Below are 27,584 nucleotides of genomic sequence, written 5' to 3'. Positions count from 1 at the left end.
AAATTCCTTACTACACTTCCAACAGAAACACATCCAGGTACGAACCAGAGACCTGTACAGCCGCATTATCCACAGTGGTCTAAATCAGAAACAGTCAAAATGTCTATCAACAGCTCAATAAACTGTGGTGTGCTTACAGAATGGAATATCCTCCAGCAACAGAATGAATGAACTATCTACTGACAATATAAGTGAACCACACAACCATCATTTGAGTACGAGAAGACAGACACAGACACACAATTACATACTGTGAAGTTCCATTAAAACTTCCAAGAATGGGCAAAACGATCCATAGAAGTTTAAAGTCAGAATCGTGGTTTACCCTTAGGAGGGAGAGATGGGCATGAGGGGTATTTGGGGAGAATTTTTAAAACTACCATAAGATAAAAGCACGTGAACACGTGATTAAACGGGCACACGGGGGCTTCCCTGGTGGCACAGTGGTTGAGAATCCGCCTGCCAATGCAGGGGACACAGGTTCGAGCCCTGGTCTGGGAAGATCCCACATGCCGCGGAGCAACTGGGCCCGTGACCCACAACTGCTGAGCCTGCGCGTCTGGAGCCTGTGCTCAGCAACAGGAGAGGCCGCGATGGTGAGAGGCCCGCGCACCGCGATGAAGGGTGGCCCCCGCTTGCCGGAACTGGAGAAAGCCCTCGCACAGAACCAACACAGCCAAAAATAAAAATATAAAAATAAATAAAAAGAAAACTAATAAAAAAAAAAAGTTTAGAATTAGTAGGAAAAATTTAAAAAAAAAAAAAAGGGCACACAGAATACTTGGGAAAACTAACACAGAATAGTTAACACTGAGAACGATTATCTAAGGATTTGAAAATGAAAAGAAAAATATCCTTTAATCGTCAAGACAAAAACACATATAAAGGAAAGAAGTTATACTGGCATCAGACTCAGGCAGGAAGAGGAAACATTCTTAAGATACTCAAAAAAGAAACTGAAACCCAGGATTTCACTTTTAGACAAACTGACCCTCAAATATTAATACAAAGACCACAAGAAGAACTTTTAGAACTTTTAGGAAAATTGTTCCCATGAGCCCTACCCACGAGAAAGCTATGAGAGGATGAATTTCTGAAACAATTACAGAAGCTTCAGGATAAAGATGGTTGCAAGCAACTTATTTAACCAGGCTAAGCGTAAAAAATAGATCTGGAAATGCAGTCCAATACAAGCACCAAAAATGAGAAAGAGAAGGGAGAGAATATATGGAAAATAAACAAGCGCACTGATCACCTAACAGGCATTAACTGGAAGTAAAAATTAGGATAAAGTAAATTAGAAGTTGGGAAGACCTACTGGTCACTGCCAGGAACCAACAGACAGTATCTGAAAAAAAAGAGAGTCTCGTTTCTGTGAATCTCTCTTAAAACACACTGGGCAGGAAATGCGTAAAATAAGCCTGAGACACCCTGTCAGGCCGAAAAGCAAAAGGGCACCGTCAAAGTCCAGTGGGGCTGTGTCAAAAGCCCCAGCAGCCAACTTGAAGGGGCGCCCACAGGTCAAAGACGCCGTGACGCGACCACCAAAAAGAATGACTACAACGGACTGACACCTCCCAGATAGAAAAAATCCTTGAGTTCATGATGATACTTAAAATTTAAAAAAAAAAAGATTACTGACTAACTTTGGAGACTGTTAGGGCACCGAAACAATATTCTGTACATTTTAAGTTAAAGGAAAGACTCCAGCATTTATCCTATGGCTCCACCATAAGCTGTATTTCAGAGTAACCTAGGAATTGATAAGAAAAACTTCTAACTCTAAGAAAATGATTAAATAAAGGCTGGTGTAAGTAGCTGACGGATTACAGCGATAGTGCCTCTGCAATTTACGGTTACAAAGTCTAGTGATTTACAACAGACCAGGGATCTCTTCCCCGACCTCACATGCACTAAAATGATTTTTTAAAACAATGAAAAACCGTGGATACGTGGCCGTCAGAAGACTAGACAACGAATTTCTAGAGAAGGGAAGCCAGAGCACAGAGTCAGAGCAAACTGGGAGACGGCCCAGCAGCACGGTGATGCTCAGGGCGCCAGGCACGGGGGTGCCAACACCCAGACCCTGGCAGGGGTCTTTCCCCCCCACCTCCTCAGAGCACCGTGCAGCCTGCCACGTAGGTGCCAGGGAGCAGACCCCAGGTTTCCAGGACGGAAAACTGGAAAGCCGCAGGGGAAAAGGCCTCTACATTGTGCACTCTGCAACCTCCTACGACCAACAGTAGCTAACTTTTCATCCCTTCGCTCCAAAGCTGGGTTTCTCCATCTTGACACTACTCATGTTTTAGGCTGGATAATGCTCTCCTGTGGGAGCCTGTCCTGGCATTTCAGCAGCATCCCTGGCCTCTGTCCATTAAATGCCAGCAGAACCCCTCCCTTCAAATCCTGACAATCAAAAATGTCTTCAAATATTGCAAAATCCCCCCCAATTCCCTCCAGCTCCTCTCTCAATTTGAAAACCACTGTTGTAAAGAGAAGTCCGCCAGTCACCAGGCCCTGCCAAGGCCAAGGAGCTACCCATCAGCCTCTTACACCTCACTAGTAAATACAGGCAGATAACCGAGAATTAACAGACACTGGACAGAAGCCTTCAACAGGACAAACACCAAGCAGACAAACAGAAAAAAGTCCCAGAGGAAACAAGGATTTATTAACGAAACAGCAGAGAACTGAAAACGAAATCAAAACCATTCTACTGAGTATCCATCAACCGGCAGAATAGCTTGGTTTTTTTTTAATTGAACTATAATTGATTTACAATATTGTGTTAGTTTCAGGTGTACAGCAAAGTGATTCAGTTTTACATATGTGTGTGTGTGTGTATTCTTTTTCAGATTCTTTTCCATTATAGGTTATTACAAGATACTGAATACAGTTCCCTGTGCTATACAGTAGTAGGACCCTGTTGTTTACCTATTTTATATATAGTAGTGTGTATCTGTTCGTCCCAAACTCCTCATTTATCCCTCTCTCCACCCCTTACCCTTTGGTAACCATAAGTTTGTTTTCTATGTCTGTGAGTCTGTTTCTGGTTTGTAAATAAGTTCATTTGTATCATTTTTTAGATTCCACATATAAGTGATATCATATGATATTTGTCTTTGACTTACTTCACTTAGTATGATAATCTCTAGGTCCATCCATGTGGCTGCAAATGGCAATATTTCATCCTTTTTTATGGCTGAATAATATTCCATTGTATATATGTACCACATCTTCTTTATCCATTCATCTGTCAACGGACATTTAGGTTGCTTCTATGTCCTGGCTATTGTAAATACTGCTGCTATGAACACTGGGGTGCAGCTATCTTTCTGTATTAGAGTTTTCATCTTTTCCAGATATATGCCCAGGGGTGGAATTGCAGGATCATAAGGCAACTCTATTTTTAGTTTTTTAAGGAACCTCCATACTGTTCTCCATAGTGGTTGCACCAATTTACATTCCCACCAACAGTGTAGGAGGGTTCCCTTTTCTCCACACCTTCTCCAGAATTTATTTGTAGGTTTTTTTGATGATGGACGTTCTGACTGGTGTGAGGTAATAACTCATTGTGGTTTTGATTTGCCTTTCTCTAATTAGCGATGTTGAGCATCTTTTGATGGCCATCTGTATGTCTTCTTTGGAGAAATATCTGTTTAGGTCTGCAGAATAGCTACATGTTAAAGCCACAGAACTAACCTGGGTTCTAGGCCAGCTCCACCGCTTAACTGCTTGTGTAACCTTTGTCAAAGAAGTACCTTGCTCTTCTAATCTTCACAATGGGGATAAAGATTAGTACACATATCTCAGAGTTGCTAGAAGAAGTAAACAAGGTTTTTAAAACTTTGAAAAGCACATGGCACACAGTAAGGAATCAATATAGTGGGTGGGGCTTATTTTGGTTTCCTTTGTTTTAATTATTCTTAGATTCTACAGTATATCCATGGGAAAAGACTAGGATGTTATGAAAACAGTAACACACACCCACACACAGACACACACACAAACTTATTGGAATCACAATTTTGACAGCACATTCTTTAAAAATTAAATAGAAAGATGGAAAGTAAAAGTTGAGGATATCTCTCCAAAAGCAAGAGCAGAAGAAAAAAAATTAGACTACTAATCCAGAAAGACCAATACACACCTAAAATAACTTCCAGAAAGATGGAGAAGAAAAGAGCTGAGGGAAGGAAATTATTAAAGAAATAAGAGCAGAAGAACAGAAGTCTCCCAACTGAAAAGGCCCATGGGATCCAACCACTGCAACACTGGGGTGCACACAGAGAACCCCCAACACAATAACGCTTATTGTGAAATTCCTGCCCCAACCCACTCTTACCTGGTTAGTTCTCAGGCAGCCCTCAGACCTCACTAACTAGCTCAGTAGTCACTTCTCCAACAAAACATTCCCAAAATGTGAGCAAACACTCCCACCACCCCCATTACACGCTCTAAGTACCAAAAACCTGTCTGTATCTTGGTGTTAATGTTAACCTTATTTAAGTGATGATTTGAGTACTAATTTCAAGAGTCACATAGCTAAAGAACAGACCACCATGTCTATTTTTTGCCATCGTATCCCAATCAACTAACATAAGGTACAATAAGCATTTAGGTACTTTTTGTACGAATGAGCCATATAGTAAAAATCACTGCTTCCTTGTAAATATAATACATTACTAATCACAACTACCTCTACCACAAAGTTCTATGGCTCTTTACATGACATAAGGAAATTTCACAAGTTTTTCATACTGTTTTGGCCTGCATTTGCTTCTTTTTATTTGTAATCCTTCAGTGACATAACTGACAAGTTCCTTGAACTAAATCTCAGATTTCCTAAAGGAATGAGTGTCACCTGGTGGAAGGACATAAGATTAAAAAGCAACTCGAGGCAATTATCTAAAGTTTAGTAGGCACAAAATAGAGACCTAGCAAAAATTTACTCACATTAGAAACTAAAGATGTATATCTGGGCTTCCCTGGTGGCGCAGTGGTTGAGAATCCGCCTGCCAATGCAGGGGACACGGGTTCGAGCCCTGGTCTGGGAAGATCCCACGTGCCGCGGAGCAACTAGGCCCGTGAGCCACAACTACTGAGCCTGCGCGTCTGGAGCCTGTGCTCCGCAACAAGAGAGGCCGCGATAGTGAGAGGCCCGCGCACCGCGATGAAGAGTGGCCCCCGCTTGCCGCAACTAGAGAAAGCCCTCGCACAGAAATGAAGACTCAACACAGCCATAAATAAATAAATAAAAATTTAAAAAAAAAAGATGTATATCAACTTTGTCAAGTAATGAAAATCAAATTTTTATCATCTGCATAATGTAAAACATACCAGTTTAAATAAATGAAATTTATAAATAAAATGTATTTTTAAAGTTGGCAGTTAACACCATTTAATTTGGCTTCTAACTGAACTAAATACAGAAATGAAAATGAGGAAAAAAGCACTTATAGCTTCTACTCTCCCAAGGTACAAAAGAAAAGGAAGTTACAATTGAAACACTAATTGCATATGAAATATATGATTTGATGTATTAAAGGCCACTTTTTTTTTAAATTAGGAAAGCTCTTTATCAGAAGGTGTGTGTGCGTGCATGTGTTTTTATACTTTGATCTTGAAAGCCCGCGCTTGTTAAGCCAAAATGACCTCATGAAATTTAGTAAGAAAACAAGGGGACTATGAGAATAATACAGACATAGCTGTCGTGATGAGAAAGAACGTGAAATTAGAGACAGACGATCAAGGATGGCACACCCCACTACACTGGGAAGATCACAAAAAATAGTGAGACTAAAATACACGTCCACTTTTCTCCAGAGGGAGGTGCATGTGTATCAAGAAAGAAAACATTACTAAGTTTTGACAAGAAAACAAACACTAACTTTTTACAGTGCAACTGTCAGATCAATAGCAACCACTTAAAGTAACGAACTTCATGGATGTTAATACGCATTTAGCTTCACCGCTACATCACTGAGCTGCATATGAAAGACAGAACAGAAATACCACACGGTGCAGGTACCTGTTGGGAGTGAGTGGGGTAAACTGGGCGATAACCACCCCCAAGTCTTTAGCGGCTTCTAACAGGGAAGGCCTGTTGTCGCCTGACACCGCCCGTCCTGGGGACTCTGCTCACACGCCCACGTACCGGACCGGGGAGATGGTGCCCCCGGTATCTCACACCCGTCACCAAGGGGGCCGGAGACCAGGCCAACGCCTCAGGGCTTCTGCCTTGCAGCCACACCTCACCTCCACTCACATCTTATCGACTCCCCAAGTTTCGTGGCCACGACTAACGACTGACGTCAAGGGGCACAGCTAAGGTGACCTCACAGGTGCCTACGAACTGTATTACCATAGGAGAGATGCAGGATGGCAGGATGGATGCTTTTGTGATTCAGAATGAAATCATTTCAAATTAATTAACTCCATTTTATATACACAAAAGCCTACGATTTCACTTTGAGGGTTTTTTTAATAATAAATTTGCATTAAAGTCTTGGTTTATAAAATTCCAATAGAGCGTTTTAAACAACATTTTGAAACTTTTAGAAGTACTTAATCTGAAAATGTTAAGGATTTTCTAAGTATTTTACGTGAAAATGGAAAGAATTATAAAATCAACAGTACATGATTTCCAAATCATGACCACCAAAGAACACCCCTCATTCCTACTATCTTTACTGACATAGAAAAAACATTAACTAACATTCATTTTAAAACAGGTGGATTAAAAATCTTTCTCTACTGTCACCTATCTGTAATAAAGACGACACAACTTATGCAACAACTTGAGTTAACTGAAAGTGATTTAAAGAAACAAACTACATTTTCAATTATTTACGAAGGACCATAGTATTTCAATAAACAAACCCAGTGGGATGTGAGCAGCTCTTTCTATGCCCTCGGCGAGCACCCAAGTATTTGTGAAATAACTGGAAACCAAACCGGGAAAGACGAAGCCTGGAAGGGAAGGTGCCCAGTCTCCCTTAATAGTCACCTCCCTTGAACACCTACGTCACTTGTAAGCCACGTGGAATATGCAGGGATGAACTACACACAGCTGCTGCCCAGAAAGGACTGGCTTCAACAAACAACTATACCCGTAATCACAGTGGGTGCCAAAAATACGCTACACGGATGCTCACAGCCAAAAGGGAATGCTAGATCAGTGCAAACAGCCGTGGAGAACCTCTCTGGAACCAGCACATAGAAATAAATCAGACCTCAGACTTGGCCGGGGGCTACATACACCTCGCACCCTAACACATGTTCTCCGAAAGATCTGTGAGCTAAGGGTTTTGTATTGGACAGTGGGTCTGTCCAAGATGCTTCTGTCTTCTGCATTTAAGACCAAAAGAATCTGTGTGTGTATGTATGCTTCAACTCAATAAACTATCAGAAAAAATAGATGGGACACAGACCAGAAGATACTTACAATGCATATAAACAAAGATCCAGTATCAGATATATAAAGTAATTCCTACAAATCAACCAGAAAAAGACAAATAACCAAAGAGAAAAAGCAGGCAAAGGATATAAAAAGGCATAAAAAGGAAATTGGAAAAGCTCAATCTCTAATATTCAAATAAACAGACACTAAAATAAAGGGACAGTATTTCAAATTGATCCTGTTGGCAAAAATTAATTCCAAGTGTTAACACAGATGTAAAGCAATTGGGACTCTCCTTCTGTTGGTGGGAGTGTGAAAGGAAACAATCTTAGAAGAGCAATCTGGTAATACCTAAAAAAGTGTGAGATGCACCCCAGTCTTGGTGCATTAACAAAATGTTAAGCAAAAAAAAATGCAAAAAGATGTAAGTATGATTCTAATTATAAAAAGTTTTCAAACAGAAAAAATAATACTTCATATTTTTTAGGAACAGAAGTTCAAGATAAGGTGACCTCTGGCAGGTGAGGGAAAGGAATGGAAACAAGAAGGGACACTCAGGCTTCAACTGAATCTGCAGTATTTTTCTTTCTTAAGCTGCGTGGTGAATATGTGGGTATTCAAGCTATGGTTCTGCCTTTTTTAATGCCCAAGATATTCTATGACAGTTTTAAAGTGAAGGAAAAGTTAGAAAACACATTTAGCCAACTCAAGAACTTTTTCAAGAATTTCAAATCATAGACTATTAATTTCCATTGCAATTTTACAGAGAGAAAGGAAATAAAAGGGCAAGAACAAAAGTTTATTAAGGCAAGAACACATCATCCTGAAAAAGCAGAAATGTAGCCAAAGGGATAATGAGAAGAATAGCGAAATCCTGGGATAAAGCACTGAGCACAGCTAACAAAAAGAAAGAAATGGAGGTTTATGAGGATAAAAATGTGAAACAGTGACTCATGTACCAGGTCCATTTAAAGCATGTTTCATATGCTAATTCCTTCACTCCCCGTAAGAAGCATACCAGGTAGGTACTACTACTGTCTCCATTTAACATATAAGGAAAAGGAGACATGGTGAAGTAAAATCCTATGATTGCTACTATCATCTTACTGCTGGCACAGTGTTCCTGGCACGGCGAGAATCTGAGACCAAGCAACACAGCTCCACAGTCCCAGCTCTAAACCACTGCTTCAGATGTGTTATTCACAAGAAGGGCCAGCTGGGCACCTGGACACACAGAATACGTCTCAATATTCGCAAGGCAACTAGACAAATACAGTGAGAATGAAATGACTGCAAGAGTGAGAGCAAAAGGCAAAGAAGGAAAAAAGAAGCAACAAAAGGTCCGAAGTTAATCTGAATGATGAAAGTCGTCCTGGAGGTTACAAGGTTCCTCCCTCTAGAAATGACCTTGGTCTCCTTCAGCCACGTGTGGAAACCACTCGTTCACGTAATGAATCTGAGCGGAGTGCCGAACGTACCAGAATAAACTTCAGGGAACGTTATCCAGTCCCTCCCCCCAAATCAAATGGAGTTTACACCACAAGTTTACTTGTGGTTCTAATTTTTTTAGATTTGGGGACACATACCCTCGAAATACTGTTTAAAACGGCAGCTAGGTCTCCAAGCCAGCCCACAAAAGCATGTGAAATTTCACCTGAACCTGGAGTTTTCTGTGAACAGCGTGTGTGTTCCTGTACACCTTCCGGCACAACCTAGAGGAGTGCGGACCTAGCTCTACGTGACCCGGCCACGTCATACTGCGTCGGGGCCCTGAGGGTCAGCCTGCTCCCTTTTTCCCTCTGGGTCCACAACCATCTTCGGTCAATGTACTCTGAGAACCAATTCAGAGCATCAGGACCACGCTCATGGCTCAACAGCATCCCGGCAAGAGGACGCAAACTGCTGCCTGCCCTCACGTTGAGGGAAGGCCTCCAAAACCAGCACAGCCCAGAGCTGGGGTGACAGACAGGGATGGATGATCCAGGGTACTAGGACTGCAAACACACGATTCACTAAGCCAATCACTCCCCAACCGGATATGTCCAGTCACCTGCAGAACGATTTTGCAAAACCTAAGGAAGCGGGGAGAGACACATCTCTGTGCCCAGCAACGCCACCGTTAGGTAGAAAAACCTAGAGAAGCTGGAGGTTTCCCTACTGGAATTAAGTCTCTGAGACTGGAGAATCACGGGAATCACCTCCACAAGGGAAGTGAGAGGGTTACTGACCTCCTGACCCCATCCATTCTAGGGAATGAACTGTTCTTAAATCAGGTAGGATACCCTGTACATTCATGTTTGTGGAGAATGTACGTTCTGTCAGTCAAATATGAATAAATGCAAATTCAGATGACTGTTCTAAAGCTAAGCATATTCAAATAAACATATAAATCTCACAGTAACTTTTAAAAGATGCTCTTCCATTATATTGAACACAGACCCGGCAGGAGGAAACAGCCCCCTGGAGTATCTATGGTCCGTCCTCCTATCCCCAGCTACAAGCAAATGTCTAAGAAGGGTTACACATGGCCTCTGTTTTGAGAGAGTGAATTACAAGGGCAACAATTTACTCAGGGTCTCAGGAATTCATATCTTCGGCAGACCTTACATGTTTCTGTGCCTGAAAAAATGTAAGCTATAACGTAAGAAATAACTTCGTCTGGCTGCTCCAACAGAGCTGGCCGAACAGTTACCTTTGATTGGCCAAGGAGCATTACCAGCTGCTGATACCCAATTCACCACTCCGTCAGACCAGGTGGCCAGGGATCATTTGCAATGTCGGCTGCCTTGTCCTCTTCCTCCCACCCAAGGCAAATGGTATTGCAGGGGCAAGTAACATGACCTCCCCAACGGGTTTCCTCTCTGAACCTAACACCCCCTCTCCCCTCCAAAACAGCACAATTTGTTTCTGCAGAGCCCGGGACCAGTGTCTTGTAAAATAGCCTTTCAGCCTTGAATCTGATTTACTACTGTGTAAATATCACCTTTCCCCCCAATATGATGCTTTTCGTTGCTTCTAGATTAAAGGAAGAGAAAAACATGGAGTGCCTGCATGATTATAAAACCACAGCTCAATAAAATTCTCTCTGTCTCTCTCTTTATAGCTTGACTGTATCAACTATCCTGGAAATAACTACTTTCCAAGCAAGTCTCATGGTGCTAATGATTAAGAAAACTGGAATTACTCAAAGATTAAGATCAAGCATTACCTTCAAGCTGGTTTTTCATTTCCTGAAGTTTCCAGGTTGGAGATATAAAATTTTTAAAGTACATTCTCATTCACAGGTTGCTTTCTGAGCATCTGCTCAAGACTTAACTTTCAGACTCAAGATTAAGATTTTCACTTTTAAAATTCTACCTAAATTCACGAGCATTAAAAACTTCACAAATTCATATTAATATGGAGATTGAAAATAAACCCCCCGCTGAGTTATCCCTCACACCTTGCTTGCACTTCTCAACTACTCTGCCCATGGTGTCATCTGTTTCATTAAAAACAAAATTGCAAGACATCTTTCAGAAGAGAAATTGAACATTTCCAATTACAAATGTAATTTGGTAAGGAGCTATTATCCAAAATATATAAAGAACGCTTACACATCAGTAATCAAATGACAGCCAAATTAAAAAGACGGCGAAGGGAGATTTCTGGTTTCAGCTCAGACATGTAAGGAGAATGGAAGTTGCAGCACACAATGCCACTCTGAAATCAGGACAGACAGGAATGCAGAGAGTCGTGGCTGAAATCAGCTTAGCAGGGGCAGATGTTACTGGAGCCAGAAACTTGTAGGGACCCTTAACTGGTGATTTTGACAAACTGATGGTGGGCAAATGTGACTAGTCTGAGGGTTAAAAACTCCTGGGGACCCAGTCTTGGAGGAGACCCTTGCACTTCCCTCCAGGAGCCCCACCAAGTTCTCATGGTGACAGGAGAAAAATCCCCTATTATTTCAAGCAGGGGAAGAAGAAAGGTAATCATTTTGAAATACACAGGCCAAGAGCTTTCTCCATAGCAAAGTCCTCCCCTCTAATGGAGGGGCTTTATTTACCAGAGCTTTATTTGACCTGGGGAAAGGGCAGTAAGATAACTCTAGCCCCCTCTGGCCTTCCTGTCTCAAATAAGGGGAGAAAGGAAAGAGAAAAAAAAAAGAGGCTAAGAAATGTTTCTGAAGGTCCTCAGAGCCCAGGAGCTGACATTTAATCAGAAGATTATATAAGAATTCCTCTCCCCTACAACTCACCACCATCAACAGGGCTCCAGTGAAATAACAGTGGATTATAACTGAGAGAGCCATAAGACACAGACTCCAAGAGAGTTCTTAAGGAAAGACAAAGGGGACAGGGGCGGGGAGACACTGAGAGCTACAGCAAACACTGAACACAGCCAGGTCAACATAAAAACTCACATGAAAAGCCTAATTACCTCAGTACCTATTACCCAATACATCATGTCCAACTTTCAACAGAAAATCACAAAGCATGATAAAAGGCAATAAAAACACGGTCTGAAGACATAAAGCAAGCATCAGAACTAGACTCAGCTCTGACACAGATTTTGGAACTATGAAACAGAGAATTTAAAATATGTATGATAAATAGGCTAATGGCTCTAATGGAAAAAGTGGACAACATGCAAAAACAGACGGAAAATGTAAGCAGAGAGATGGAAACTGTAAGAGAGAATCAAAGTGAAATGCTAGAAATGAAGAACACCATAACAGAAATGAAGAATGCTTTTGATGTGCTCACCAGTAGATTGGACATGGCCAAGGAAAGAATCAGTAAAGATTGCAAATATGTTCATGGAAATTCCCCAAACTGAAACACAAAGAGAAATAGGATGAAATTTGTAAAAAGGAACAGAATACCCAAGAACTGCAGGACAATTACAAAAGGTGTTATATACACATAATGGGAACACCAGAAGGAGAACGGAGAGAGAAAGAAGAAATATTCAAAGTAATAATGGCTGAAAATTCTCCAAAATTAATGATGAAACACCAAACCACAGATCCAGGAAGCTCAGAAAACATCCAACAGAATAAATCCCCAATAATCTACACTTTGGTATACCATACTCAAACTGCAAGATCCAAAAATGAAGAGGAAATCTTGAAAGAAGTTCAAGTGAAAAAACACCTTACCTATATAAGATAAAGACAAGAATTACATCAGACACCTCGTCAGAAACTATGCAAGCAAGAAGAAACTGGAGTAAAATATTTAAAGTGTTGAAAGGAAGAAACACCACCCTAGAATTCTGTATCCAGTGAAGCCGTACTTACAAAGTAAAGGAGAAAGAAACAAACTTAAATTTAAGAAATTTGCTGTCAGTAGACCTGCCTTGCAACACGTGTTAAAAGAAGTTCTTCAAGAGACAAGGAAAGTGATATCGGTCAGGCACTTGGAAATACATTAAGAAAAGAAGAGCATCAGAGAAGGGGTAAATAAAGGTAAAACAAAATCTTTTATTTTTATTGTTCTTAATTGATCTGATAACTGTTTGTTCAAATAATAGCAGCAATATGTTGGGTGACTACAGTATATGGATAAGTGAAATGAATGACAGCAATGTCACAAAGGGTGGGAAAAAAGGAATTAAGAATATTCTTTATAAGGTACCTGCAACTACCTGTGAAATGGTACAGTGTTACTTGAAAGTAGACCTAGATTAGTTGTAATGTATGCAGCAAACTCTAGGGCAAGCACTAAGAAATCTTTGATATGTTAAGAAAGAATAAATGGAATCATATAATGTGTTCTACTAAAAGCAGAGAAGGAAGAAACAGGGTGATTAAAATGTAAAAGAAAAACAAAGGTTATGAATAGAAATCAGTGGCAAATATGGCAAATATAACCCAGCTATGTCAACAATCACTTTAAATATGAATGGTCTAAATATACCAATTAAAAGACAAAGACTGTGAGAGTAGATTAAATAAGGAAGAACCTACTGTTTACAAGAAACCCACCTTAAATATAAAGACACAGATTGATTAGAAGTAAAGGAATGGAGAAAGATAAACCATGCAAAGAAAGCTGGAGTACCTGCATCTATTTTAGGCAAAGCAGCAGAACAGGGAAAATTATAAGGGATAAAGGAGGGCATTACATAATGAAAACGGGGTCATTTCTCTGAGAAAACATAACAATCCTTAACGTGTATGCACCTAACAAGACAGTGTCGAAATATATGAGGCAAAACTGGTAAAACTGCAAGGAGAGGACTTCCCTGGTGGTACAGTGGTTAAGAATCCGCCTGCCAATGCAGGGTACACGGGTTCGAGCCCTGGTCCGGGAAGATCCCACATGCCATGGAGCAACTAAGCCTGTGTGCCACAACTACTGAGCCTGTGCTCTGGAGCCCGCAAGCCACAACTACTGAGCCCGTGAGCCACAATTACTGAAGCCCGTGTACCTAGAGCCCGTGCTCTGCAACAAGAGAAGCCCCTGCAATGAGAAGCCCGTGCACCGCAACGAAGGGTAGCCCCCTCTCGCTGCAACTAGAGAAAGCCCACGCTCAGAAACAAAGACCCAACGCAGCCAAAAATAAATAAATAAATTTATTTTTAAAAAATTGCAAGGAGAAATGAACAAAGCCACTATTATACTCAGAAACTTCAACACTCTTCTATCAGTAATTGACAGATCCAGCAGGCAGAAAGTCAGTAAGGATATGGTTGAACCAAATAGCATCATCAAGCAACTGAATCTAATACTTCATCTAACAACAGCAGTACACACATTCTTCTCAAGCTCACATAGAACAAGACAGACCACATTCCGAGCCATAACATACCTTAGCAAATTTAAAAGAATGGAAATCATACAGCATATGCTCTCAGATCACACGGAGTTAAAATAGAAATCAACAGAAAGACAGCAGTAAAATCTCCACATATTTGGGAATTAACCAACAATTCTAAATAACACATGGGTCAACGAAGAAGTCTCAAGATAAATTTTTTAAATACTTTGCAATAAATGAAAATATAACTTATCAAAATCTGTGGGATGCTGCAAAAGTAGTGGTTAGAGGGAAAGTATAGCATTGAAGGTAAGAAAATCAGAAAAACTAAAATCAGTAACCCAAGTGTCTACCTGAGGAAACTAGAGAAAAAAGGAGCATGGAGAAAAAAAAAAATACAAGCAAAAAGCAATAGAACTGAAACAAGAAACAGGAAAACTCAATGAAACCAAAAGCTGGTTCTTTGAAAAGATTAACTGATAAACCTACAGCCAAGCTAACCAAGAAAAAAAATGAGAGAAGACACAAATTACTACTATCAGAAATGAGTTGTCATCATTATGAATCCCATGGATGTTAAAAAGATAACAAAAGATTATAAATAATTCTACGCCCTCAAATTTGATAACTTACATGACTCCACCAATTCCTTGAAAGATACAAGTGACAGTAACTCTCACACAAAGATAAATACGTGATCTAAGTAGGCTTTTATCTATTAAAGAAATTGAATCAATAATTAATAACCTTCCAAAACAGCAAGCACTAGGCCCAGATGGTTTCACTGGTGAATTTAAGGGAAAAATCATACCAATTCTCTACAAGCTCTTCCAGAAAAAAATAAAAGCAGAGAGTGCACTTCCTAACTATATACCTAACCATATACCAAGCATTGTCCTACTACCAAAACCAGATAAAGACATTACAAGAAAGGAAAACTACAGACTAGTATCTCTTATGAACAGAGATGTAAAAATCCTCAACAAAACATTAGCAAATCAAATCCAACAATGTATAACATGAATTATATACCAAAACCTAGGGGGATTCTTCCCAGGAATGCAAAGGCTGGTTCAATATTCAGAAGTAATAATGTAATCCACCACATCAACAGGATAAAAAAAGTCATATGATCATATCAAGAAATGCAAAAAATCACTTGAAAAAAAAAATCCAACATCCATTTATGATAAAAACTCTCAACAAACTAGGAATAGAGAGGACTTCCTCAACTTGATAAAGAATATGTATAAAATACCTACAGCTAACATCATACTTCATGGTGAAAAACTAGATTCTTCCCCCCTAAGATCAATAACAAGGCAATGAGGTCCCCTCCCTCTCACCATTCATATTCAATACTTTACTGAAATTCCCAACTAATGCTGTAAGAAAAGGAAACAAAAGGTATATAGATTGGGAAGGAAGAAATAAAACTGCCTTTGTTCATAGATGACATGATTATCTATGTATTAACAGAAAATGCCAAAGAATCAACAAAAAAACTCTGAAACCTACTACGTGACTAGAGCAAGGATTCAGGATACAAATTTAATACACAAAAATCAGTTACTTTTCTATACACCAGCAATGAACAATTGGAATTTGAAATTAAATTAGTCTCCAAAAATTAGGTATAAATCTAACAAAATATGTACAGAATATAAATAAGTACAAAAACTCTGATGAAAGAAACCAAAGATGATCTCAATAAATGAGAGATATTCCATGCTCATGGGCAAGAATACATAATATTAGGATGTCAATTATTCCCAGTTTGATCTATATATTCAACATAACCCCAATCAAAATTCAAGCAAGTTATTTTGTTGATAAGACAAACTGATTCTAAAGTTTATATGAGTAGGCGAAAGACCCAGAATACCTGAAACGATACTGAGAAGAGTGAGAGGATGGACACTACCCAACCTCAAGACTTACCATAAAACTACAGTAATCAAGCTTCCCTGGTGGCACAGTGGTTAAGAATCCACCTGCCAGGGCTTCCCTGGTGGCGCAGTGGTTGAGAATCTGCCTGCCAATGCAGGGGACACGGGTTCGAGCCCTGGTCTGGGAGGATCCCACATGCCGCGGAGCAACTAGGCCCGTGGGCCACAGTTACTGAGCCTGCGCGTCTGGAGCCTGTGCTCCGCAACAAGAGAGGCCGCGATAGTGAGAGGCCCGCGCACGGCGATGAAGAGTGGTCCCCGCTTGCCGCAACTAGAGAAAGCCCTCGCACAGAAACGAAGACCCAACACAGCCAAAAGTAAATAAATAAATAAATAAATAATAAAAATAAAGGAATTCCTTAAAAAAAAAAAAAAAAAAAAAAAAAAGAATCCACCTGCCAATGCAGGGGGCACAGGTTCAAGCCCTGGTCCGGGAAGATCCCACATGCCGTGGAGCAACTAAGCCCGTGCGCCACAACTACTGAGCCTGTGCTCTGGAGCCCACGAGCCACAACTACTGAAGCCCACGTGCCTACAGCCCGTACTCGGCAACAAGAGAAGCCACCGCAATGAGAAGCCCGCGCACCACAACGAAGAGTAGCCCCCGCTCGCCGCAACTAGAGAAAGCCCGCGTGCAGCAACGAAGACCCAACACAGCCAAAAAAATAAAAAAAAAGAAAAGAAAAGCTACAGTAATCAAGAAGGTAGTACTGATGAAAAAACAGACAAATAGATCAGTGGAACACAATAGAGAGCCCAGAAATAGACCCACACAATAAAAATCAACTGATGTTTGACAGAGGAGCAAAGGCAATTCAATGGAGACAGGATGGTCTTTTCAACAACTGATGCTAGAAAAATCGGATATTCACTATGCAAAAATGTGAACGTAGACACAGAAGTTACACCTTTCACAAAAATTAACTCAAAATCAATCACAGAGCTAAATGTAAAAATTGTAGAGGATAACAGAAGAGAAAATCTAGGTGACCCTGGGTATGGCAATGAGTTTCTGATACATCTCCAAAAGCACGATCCACGAGAGAAAACTTAAGTTGAACTTTATTAAAATTAAAAACTTCTGCTCTGTGAAGACACCATTATGAAAATGAAGACAAGTCACATACTGGGAGAAAATATTTGCAAAACACATATCTGATAAAAGACTTGTATCCAAGAAAGACAGAGAAATGATAAAACTCAACAATAAGGGGAAAACAACTCAGTTAAAAAACAGACAAAAGATCTGAATAGACACTTCAACAAAGAAGATATACAGATGACAAATAAGCATATGAAAAGATGCTTAACATCACGACATAAGAGAATTGCAAATTAAAACAGTAATGAGATACCATTACACACGTATCAGAATGGCTAACATCCACAAAACTGACAACGCCAGATGCTGACAAGGATGCAGAACAACAGGAGCTCTCAGGCGCTGCGGGTGGGAGTGCAAATAGCACAGCCACTGCGGAAGGCAGACTGGCAGCTTCTCAGAAAGCTCAACACTCTTACCATATGATCCAGGAGCCACGCTGCTAGGTGTTTACCCAAATGACTCGAAAACTTAACGCCCACACAAAAACCTGCACACAAATGGTCATCAAAGTTTTATTCGTAACTGCCCAAGGCTAGAAGCAACCAAGACTTCCTTGACTTGGGTGAGGAGAGAACCTACAGCCGAGAGAAGCTGGCAGTCTCCATCCTGAAGACACGAGGTTCACACCTGCCTCCTGGTGTTTGTACAGTATAGTTATTTCTTCTGCCTGACCTCCCCCTCCTCCCGCCTAAATTCTTACCTGAGCAACTCTGATTCAACATGCAGGTTTTAGCTTAAACTACCGAATCCTCCTTGAGCACCTCTCAGAGGCCAGCACCGAGGGAGACACCTCGCGTGTCCCATAACAGCTGTAAACGCGGGCAGCCCCGGGAGGCTGCAACTGCCCATCGCTGCATCTACAAGCCCTCTGGGGGGCTGGAGACGCCAGAAAACAAGGGGCTGCACCCGCTCTGCCGGAAAGCTTAGCCCTGGGGACCTACACGGTGTCTGGCACATAGTAAGACATCAACAAAGACAGCACCAACAAAGCAATCAATCATCGGAAATTAAAACTACGTAATGCAATGTTACAAGGGTCTAGTGAGTTTTACCATTACTCCTGTAAAAGACTGAAATCACAGAAATACACACAGTAATTCAATCACATCAGGAAATTTTTCTTGAAAATAATCAATCTGTGTTTTGTTGAAATACTTCAGAATCCCAAAAGGATAAACTTCAGATTGCTACCTTTTTTTCTCCTGTCCCGACACATGTATGCAACTATTTGAAAGGGGAGAAAAAGCATACACAGCTATTTAAAAGTTACTAAAAGTTTCATATTCTTATCCTAGAAATCCAACACAACTGTGAAATAAGAACAAAAATTTCTTGAAGAAACAAAACTACCAGGCTTCTTTAAAATAAATATAATACAGTTACGGAAGTCTTTAAGCCACATCTTGTTCTAAAGTGAACTTAAACCAGATTATAAAAATACATACAATGCCACTGAATAAAATAAAATTTAAAGTTAAGTAAAGGAATCTCAGTAGGAAAAAACACAAGGATAGGAGATCAATTTAGAAATGAGGTTCAGACACAAACTACATGCTTCATGGTTCTGTATATTTGCAAAACATGGGTCCAAAATGCGGCTCTATGCTGACTGATGATCTATCAACTTCACTAGGTCACGTGAAGATGGATATCCTTGTCTTACCTCACATTATATATGATATTTCCTAGGTCTTCTACCAGTACCATCTTTCTTCTGACCTCACCCTCAGCCTAACCCTTTTTCGGGATCTCGTGCTCACAGTTTTTATTATTCAACTTTTCCATTTAGAAGTTTTTCTTTAAAAAAAGAAATCCGCAGCTAACGCAGTATAGGATCATCATAGCTCTTTTCCAGTGACAAGCTCACAACCTCCAGTACTCCCCCAGAGTGGAGCTCAAAATCCTACGGTGGCATGTGCCATACCTGCCACAGACCCTGACACCAAACCTACCTCTTCTTAAGTATATTTTACATCAGACCAACAAGTTGTCTGCATTCAAAACTGTGTGGTGATTTAACAACCACTTTCTTTTCTGCCTAAAAGAAGACGAGAACTGTGAAAATTTGGGGCTAGAATAAAATCAGGTTTTACATTCACCCAGTTCTAACCCATATACCAACAGCGTCAACTGCAGGCAAAAGAGCGTAACGTCAGAGCACATTTTGATTCAGTCTAAAAACAACTCTTTTCAAACAAATTCCTTTTGCTCTGCTGAGATTTACGTACAGAAGCCGAAGCCTTCTCTCCTCCAACCTTCAGTAGAGGCACTTGGACGACAGCTAAGCAGGCTGTCTCGGCTGTTTAAACTACTGTCGCATGAGACCTACCTCCTGCAGGGCATCCTAGGCTTTCCTACTTGAAAACTAACATAATGGGTCAGTCAGAGGACACCCTGGAGTCCCGCGCGTGAGAACAGTGGGGAGCGGGGAGCTGTGAAGAAAGGGAGGACGTACTAGAGTCACATACTAAAGCTGATTTTAAAAATACACTTTACGGCAACTACCGAAGAACGTTTGGAACAGTACACATGTTGTTATGCTACTTAAAATACTAGCAACATCAATTCATTTGCTGCACTGTTTTTATAAACCAGATATCGATAACAGTTTGCTTCCTAGCCACTTAATTATGGACACATACTTGGAATAACAACCTATGCTGAAAACTCAACAGCTAGTGTAACGAAGAAATTTTTTACACATCAGTTTTATTCTATCAATAAAAATAACAACCATCTCTGTCAATTCTTTTTGGTCCTTCACATGCTATGATAATTCATTTTTTTCTTAATAATTATATTTGCCTAACCTATGTAACTACCAAAAGAACTAAGACCTTCGCTATCTTATTTGAAACTCACAAACAACCTTGTCAATAGGTATTACAATTTCCATTTTATAGGCAAGGAAACTGAGATAGTAGCCACATTATAAATAAATACAAACACACATACATCCATTGTTTGGGGGGCATGTTTGTTTACTGATTAAGGAGTGATGATGTCATCTGAAATGTGTTTTATTCCTTCTCTCAAGAGATCAAATCAACCTAAACAAATCCGTAACTATCCAACTTCCGAACATTTAATACAGGAATATTTTCATGACTGCCTCAGTAAGTGATAAACTTCATCAATTGTAAGCCCAAAACCATTTCTAACACATCCCAAGAGAGCAACTAAAAGACCTAAAATTATTCAGAATACGAAGATACCTTGGCAATTACAGACAAACGAAATAAACCAATAAAGCACTCTTTAAATGTATTGCTACGAGAGTGCCACATATCAACACGCTAACTTCTTGAGAACTGCCACTGCTTGAAGCACACAAATTTCAGCAAATCTGACAAGAAAAAAACGCAGTAAGAATTCTCCTGTCCTGTGAAGCAACCGTACCTCAGAAGGCACTCATTTCCAAATACTATACATCAGTCAAAAAGCCTCTTATCACAGCAGACAACCATACGTAACAGGTTGAGCTGAACAGAGGACGGGATCGGATACTGTTGAGGCATACGTGTCCGCCTCGTCCAGACTCAAGTAAGACTCTACATTTCTTTCAGCTTGAGTTAAAACAGAGAAAATGCAACTCATATTTCCAGAAGCAAGAGTGGCATATTTTCCAGTAAGTTCCTTGTTCTCGTCTTACTATTTTAGGAGTTGCGATCACTCCCAGCATTACTGTGTGGCAAGATCTGGTTTCTGGTGGCTGATCATTTCCACGGCGTGACGCTTGGCTAACACGGTCTCCACACACTGCTTTTTATTCCTATTTAGCGTCCCTGTATTTATACACAAAATACCATTTCAGTGGCACCGTGCCAGGAGAAGAAACAGCTTTGCTAGAATTTCACTTGACTTTATTAGAGGAAATTATTTTAAATTAATGTAGCTGCTGAACAGCTGTCATCCTGAACCTCAGAAAATATATTCCTTCTAATTTTTGCTGCGAACATTTATTTGTTTAAGTTAAATTCCAGCTCGTGAATGTTGACCAGGAGGAGTCTAACCCTTCCTGCTGCTATTTCACATTCCTTTTCTAAACAAGGGCAGGCACGGGCAGGCCCCATCAGTATGCACGGCCAGATCACCACCATCAAGTGAAATCATCTATGTATTTCAGGTGGAATCCTTTTAACAACTTCCACGCCTGGCAGTGAAATGGAACAAGGCTGTTTTGTTTTCGGAGGGCAACAGTTTGATCTCTGGTTTACTAGATGGCGCTCAAAATATTCTTCCATATGTTTTTCCGCGAAGATCATCTGACAACAGCATTGTTTACCTTGACTAGTGAATGCAGGCTTTTTTCACCAAACACATCCCAGAGGAAGGTCAGGTCTTCCTGGCTGTCCACATGTGGCTGCAGCCGGGCTGGCAGAGCCGCCAGCAGCTCATACAGACCTACAAAATGGAAAGAAAACACAACGCGTCACCGTAGAGCGACCTCATTAACTTCGCTTAAGGTGTGTGAAACTGACGGCTGGAACATGTCCCTTTTACTGCATCTGTATTCTGGGCCATCAGGCAAAACTCTTCTCCAGAGAAGCAAGGGAAGCTTTTGGATTTTTAAATTCCAAAGATGTATGTATTAACAGGCCTGTTTTTACCTTATGCGGTGGTCATTTTACAGTCCTCTGAGTTTACATAACCCGAGACAGAAAATGTGTACAAGCTTTCAAAAAAAAAAAAAAAAAAAGAAGAAGAAGAAAACGCATACATTCCTTTCCTTAATCGTTATTACATTTCCCTCAATGTTAGCCAAAAAGTGAAGTGAGTCATGAATAGGAAAAACTTCTTTAGAAGAGAAAATTGATAGCATGGTCCATTAAAATGGTTTTGTGGTTTCCAAAGAGTTCCTAATAATATATAGCTTCAAAAACATTTGCGTTATTGAACGTCCAAAATCAAGTTCCCAAAAGTAAGCCAGAATAAACCATACTTGGTGTGGCATTATTTGTAGCCATGCTTTTTTTTTTTTTTTTTTAAACAATGACAACAACAAACTGCGTAGCACTTAGGCTAAATGCGACTCTAATCTGGAGGTATGTGATACCCCTGGAAAGAGTCAAGGCAACAGATGCAGGTTGCACGTCCTCTCACTGGAAGCTCCCTGCAAGCAGACAGTAGCGCAGTGTCCCGGGAGCAGCCTGCACAGACCATCCGTCTCGTCCCGGGGCCGGCAGACTCCTGTCCAAGAAATGCTGCAGCAGTGCTTGCCCGGGACTCTTCAGGGAGGTGACCTGGCAGAAGTCAGCATCAACTCAGAGCTCATGTTTCATTTTCCAGCGGGATTCCATGAGGTAAAAAGGACAAAATTCTTTTTATTTCTGTCTGCTGTCTACAAAAACACCGAGACCTCCTGGGGTCTACAACACACGGGACTGTTGCTATTTCTGGTCTGAATAAGAGCTGCTGTTCATTAGAAAGACAGCTTTACAAGATATTTAACCAGTGAAGACTCGTAAATTACGGACTTCTGATTAGCGCGTCTGTTATCCTTCCAAAGCCTTATAATATTCTGATAACCAGTGATAACTCACAACCACATGCATGGGTACCACTTTGGAAGTCAGATACGAAACTTGAGAGATTCGATTAAATTGAAACATTCCTGAAGCTGTATTTGACCAAAAAGATCCAAAATACTCCAGGCAGGAAAAACAAAAAAACAAAAAACCTTCGCCCAACTGCATTCTTAAGTATTCTTGGTGGTTTATATTTATTCTCATAAAAACCTGGCATCCTGCCTAAACTAGCTCTTATTTACAATTCAGTAAAAATATTTTTACGTTAGCTCAACCTAAGTCAATGTATAATGATACAGGTCTCACTTTATACAAATATATATACACACACACAAATGTAAAGTAATCACAATCGCCAAGATCAGAGATTCAAAACATGAAATTATGTAAAAGGAAGGTAGAATTTTACTATTACTGATTTCAGGAGTAGTAAAAATGATTACCTATTCCTTAGTAATATCATTAGAGTTGAATGATACTAATTCAACTGTGATATAATTTATGTGGTACAGTGCTTGGGGGATTAAATGAGTTAATACACTTGAACAGTCCTGCACGTGGTAAGTACTCAATGTTTCATATGTAACTTGAGTTTCAGCCATTGGGTTATTGATTTTGACTGTTATTCATCATTATCATTACTAAAAATGCAACAGTTCGGATCAAACAGACAGACCTAGATTCAAACCCCAGGTCTACACTTTACACATTTCACATCACTTATCTGAACCTTGTTTCCCTCACGTGTTGAAAAAGAAATGGTAATGTACACATGTGGTAAAACTGCATAGAACTAAATAAATATACACACACACACACACACACACACACACACACTCACTCACGAGCACATGTGAAACCGAGGAAATCTGAAAAACGTCAACCTATGGCATGGATGACGATCTCCCAGTTGTGACACGCTACTACAGTTATGCAAGATGTTACCACGGGGGGAACTGGTGAAAGTACACAGGATTTCTTTGTACTATGTCTTACAACGTGTGACTCTGTAATTATCTCGAAATAAAGCTGAAACTTACAACAGTTGTTGTAAGAATTCAGTGGAACAATTCACAGGGCAGGCACTTGATTAAAATAACCATGTTCTTCTTTCCTTAGTATGTCTCCTTGCAATGAACATCTCAGTGCATTGCTTCCAAGGGAAAACAACAGCTTAGGGACACCTGCCAACTGGACAAAACACCATACTCAGAAATGAAACCACCTGCGTCTTTTACACATGGGAATTGTTCACTTTACCCACGTACACCTTAGCTTTTTGTGGGAATAAGACATGTTGGGTTTAATTTTCAAATAGTAATAATTTCTCCGTTAGTCAAAGCTCAGAAGCCTGAGTTTTCTGTGTTTTTCCAGCTTTATGCAATCCTCATTTGTACGGTCCTCGAGTGGCAGTAACACTTGCTTCTCTTCACCTCCCACATCTGGTGCCAGAGAACAAAGCCAGAAGAGACAGGACAATGCCAATCAGAAATTTAAAAGACGGTTAGAAGAGCTCCTAGGCCGGGGCTGTACGTAGTGTCAACTCAGGCAACGAGGAAACCATCACTTCCACTCAGATCAGCAACCCAGGCCCCAGAAAGCACCTCGGTCCATGTCTAAAACTGGGTCTGTGTTCCTACATGTGCTTTAAAGTATTCCTATATTCAGTTCCTAGAGTCCCAATCGTGAAGAATACTATGAAATCCAAATAGTTTTGGTCCTTGAGATTCAGAGGGCAAGTAAAGAGAGTTGAGACAGCTCGGCGTGTCTTTAAAAATTTTACCTAAATCCACTTGTTCCCTGCGTCATGAAACTTATCCTGTGCTCCTCTGTAGTCACCCCAGCTCATTCTAATAAACGTCTACGGCACCTGTGAACCCAGCGCATCCCTAGCTCTGAAGGTCTAGGAAAAATCGGACGTGATTCCTGTCTGCAGGCGTCTACAGCGTAGATGACACCACAGGCTGTTAGCAAAGTGAGTGCAGGACAGGGTCAGGCTGTGGAGGCAAGGGAAGGGGCCGGTCCCTCCAGGGGAGGGGACAACATCAGGAGACCCTTCAGCGGGAACAACGCCCGAGTCAGGGCTGCGAGGGCTGCAGGCCCAAGAATCAACATGCGTGAGCTCTCAGAGTTGGAGCCCTGGGGACAGCGCTAAGCGTAGAATATGCCACCTTCTCCCCAGGGATCTTACAGTCTTGGATGACACAGAATGCATCTCATATATGAGCAAACATCAAGCAATCCTATTTGCCCAGGTACACAGCCAAAACATTTTCTCTTCTAAATGAAATAAATAGATGTTTAGGCAGTTGATGAAACAAATGGTTAATTTTCAGGGATGTTGATAAGATGCTCATGACTGCCTCTAATATTTAAATTGTAACTTAGTTAGAAACATACACTTTGAATTACCTATTAAGTAAAATACATTAACTCAGATACTTAGTTTTTGCCCCATTTGCACATTTCACGCAACCATTTTATTTAAGTTCTTCAGAGTGAAGTTCTTCCTCATCGTGAGATCATTTTCGCTTCCAGGTCAGTTGAGATACAGCACGGTTCTGAACATGGGAGATGCCTTCACTGAGAAACTGGGTGAAGCCGATTGGTTTTTCATTTGTTCTGTGGCTCTACATTTTTGATCAACAAAACCACTTACCTACTCTTTAAAATTCTATCAATTGCAAACGTGAGGTTTTTAACCCTTCTCCAAGGAATAATGAAATCTGGTTTAAACCAGATTGTCTCCTTTTTTAAAAAACAATTCTGCCAAGGGAGCTCTCAGTAATCCCCCAAATTATGAATTACGGTTATATGTGAGTAATTTTGGCTTCTCCATTCAACACACATTTTTGTGCACGTGAATAAACAGAGAACGTTCTCTCTAAGAGATTTTGTAAGGACTTGAATATATGCCAGCTCTCTCTTCTCTAAGAGATCATTTTACAGAGGGAAAAAAAACTCACCTTATATTTGGGCACATACGATATAAGACACTGTCAAGGATGCCTGTGGGTTTCAATAAACTTATTTCATAAAAATATTCCAGCAGAAAAAAGCAGTATTTTTAAATTAGTGTATTTTATATACTGAGAGAAAAGAAATCAATAAGAGCAAAACTAAAATAGGTCGAGGGTGACTCGATTCATATGTGCAATAATTATTCTAGCAATTTAAGAAGAGAGCAATCAATGAAGGTCAGAGAAGCCTCTAATGGAGCTGGCAGGATACGGGCTGGGATCTGAAGGGGGGAAAACAGGGCCCAGAAGGGTGATTCTAAATTGAGGGCTAATGAAGGTGTTCACAGTAATAGGAGCCAATCGCAGAGAGATGCAAAGATGCTTTTAAGATCTCCGAGTTGGTTCCTGAAGCCTGCTGTCTAGGAACGAAGTACTGTAATCTCTTCTCCCCTTTCCAGAGGAAGGTTACGTGGCAAATGCTGGCTGTCTGACGTCACGAAGAATAATATCCCAAGGAGAATGCTTTCCGTACAGTATAAACTGCCCACCCTGCGAGCCAGTTCATTAAGCCAGCACACGTGTGGACCACGATCTTAATTTAACGTCAATCACTTACGTACTTGATTGGAGCTCCACGTGCTACAGCTGGCTTCTCTGCAGCCTTGCTGCGCTGAAGGGTAAAATACTTGTCATTTTCCTTAAAGATAAACAAACTACGGTCGTCCCTTGGCATCCGTGGTGCACTGGCCCCAGGACCTGCCTAGGATCCCCAAATCCACGGAAGCTCAAGTCCCACAGGCATCCTCCGTATCTGTGGTTCCACAACAGCAGATCCAACCAAACGCTGACCATGTCGTACTGTATTTACTGAAACCATCTGCATATCAGTGGACCTGGGCAGTTCAAACTCACGTTGTTCAAGGGCCAAGTGTTAAGTGCTTTTTCTCCCTCAACAAAGCCTATGGTCAGAGTATGTTCTTGACTCCTTCTGAGGCAACACAAGTGACAGAGGGTCAGCAGTAGTATTTCACATACAGATATAAATACTTTGGTGCTTTAGCAACTTCAAGAAAGTTGTCCTGCAATTTTTTTTTTTTTTGGCAATATCTAGATAAGAGTAGTACTGTAAAGCTACAGTCACACTTCCTATCAGGATCTTGTACGTGAGTAATAGCCAGGTGATTTGATCAAGGACTGTGGAAGGCAGATAACACTGACCCAACCGTGTTGAATAAACAATTCACCTGAAGTCATAATACATTGATCGGAAGATAAAGCGTCTTCATCTTGCATGAAAATTTCATGACTTTACAAGATTCACCAATTTACTGAACTATATGATAGCAATTTTAACTGTGGGTAAAGCTTCCTATCATCATAGTCAGACCCCTAGCGATTTTCACCCTGCCTAATAAAACTAGCTATTGAATATTAAAAACTGTGTTTATTTCTTTTGTCTCCCCCTTCCTTAACCTATCCTTCCTACCACCAACTCCTAAAGCTTCCTAAAATAATACTTAGTAAAAATTATTACCAGTAGAAATTCCTAGTAGTGTTCACCATACCTAATAGTATGGTATAAAGCTATGGTAAAGTGCTTTACAGGTTACCTCGTTCAGTGCTCTCTATAAGCAGGGCCTATTACTCTCTCCAGTTTACAGGAGGAAGTACCTTTAGCCTAGGAAGTGGCATAGTCAGGACTTAAACTCAACTCTGGCCCATGTCTCCCATATAACCCTATCATTTAAATCTTCTACTCAAAAACCTTCAGGAGCTCCCTCAAGAGAAAAGTTAAATGTCCAACTGGACAACCAAATTACAGATGGATCAAATATTTCAAATATAAACTACAGGACAATCTCAGAGGCTACTTCTATCATCTTGGGAGTTAAA

General features: G+C 40.6%; 1 protein-coding gene across 3 annotated transcripts in view; it reads right to left on the bottom strand.

The window, feature by feature from the left end:
* Positions 1 to 27,584, bottom strand: part of MPP7 (MAGUK p55 scaffold protein 7) — a 261,766-nt gene that overhangs the window by 142,558 nt on the left and 91,624 nt on the right. For all 3 annotated transcript variants that reach the window (XM_068539180.1, XM_068539161.1, XM_068539171.1), the window contains exon 3: positions 21,489 to 21,607. In XM_068539180.1, the coding sequence (XP_068395281.1) occupies positions 21,489 to 21,607 (119 nt within the window). The remainder of the gene's footprint in view (positions 1 to 21,488; positions 21,608 to 27,584) is intronic.

Source organism: Eschrichtius robustus, chromosome 1 (assembly GCF_028021215.1).
Source record: "Eschrichtius robustus isolate mEscRob2 chromosome 1, mEscRob2.pri, whole genome shotgun sequence".
NCBI lineage: Eukaryota > Metazoa > Chordata > Mammalia > Artiodactyla > Eschrichtiidae > Eschrichtius > Eschrichtius robustus.
The sequence above is the reverse complement of the archived record's forward strand: the minus strand, read 5'-3'. Positions and strand labels throughout refer to the sequence as shown.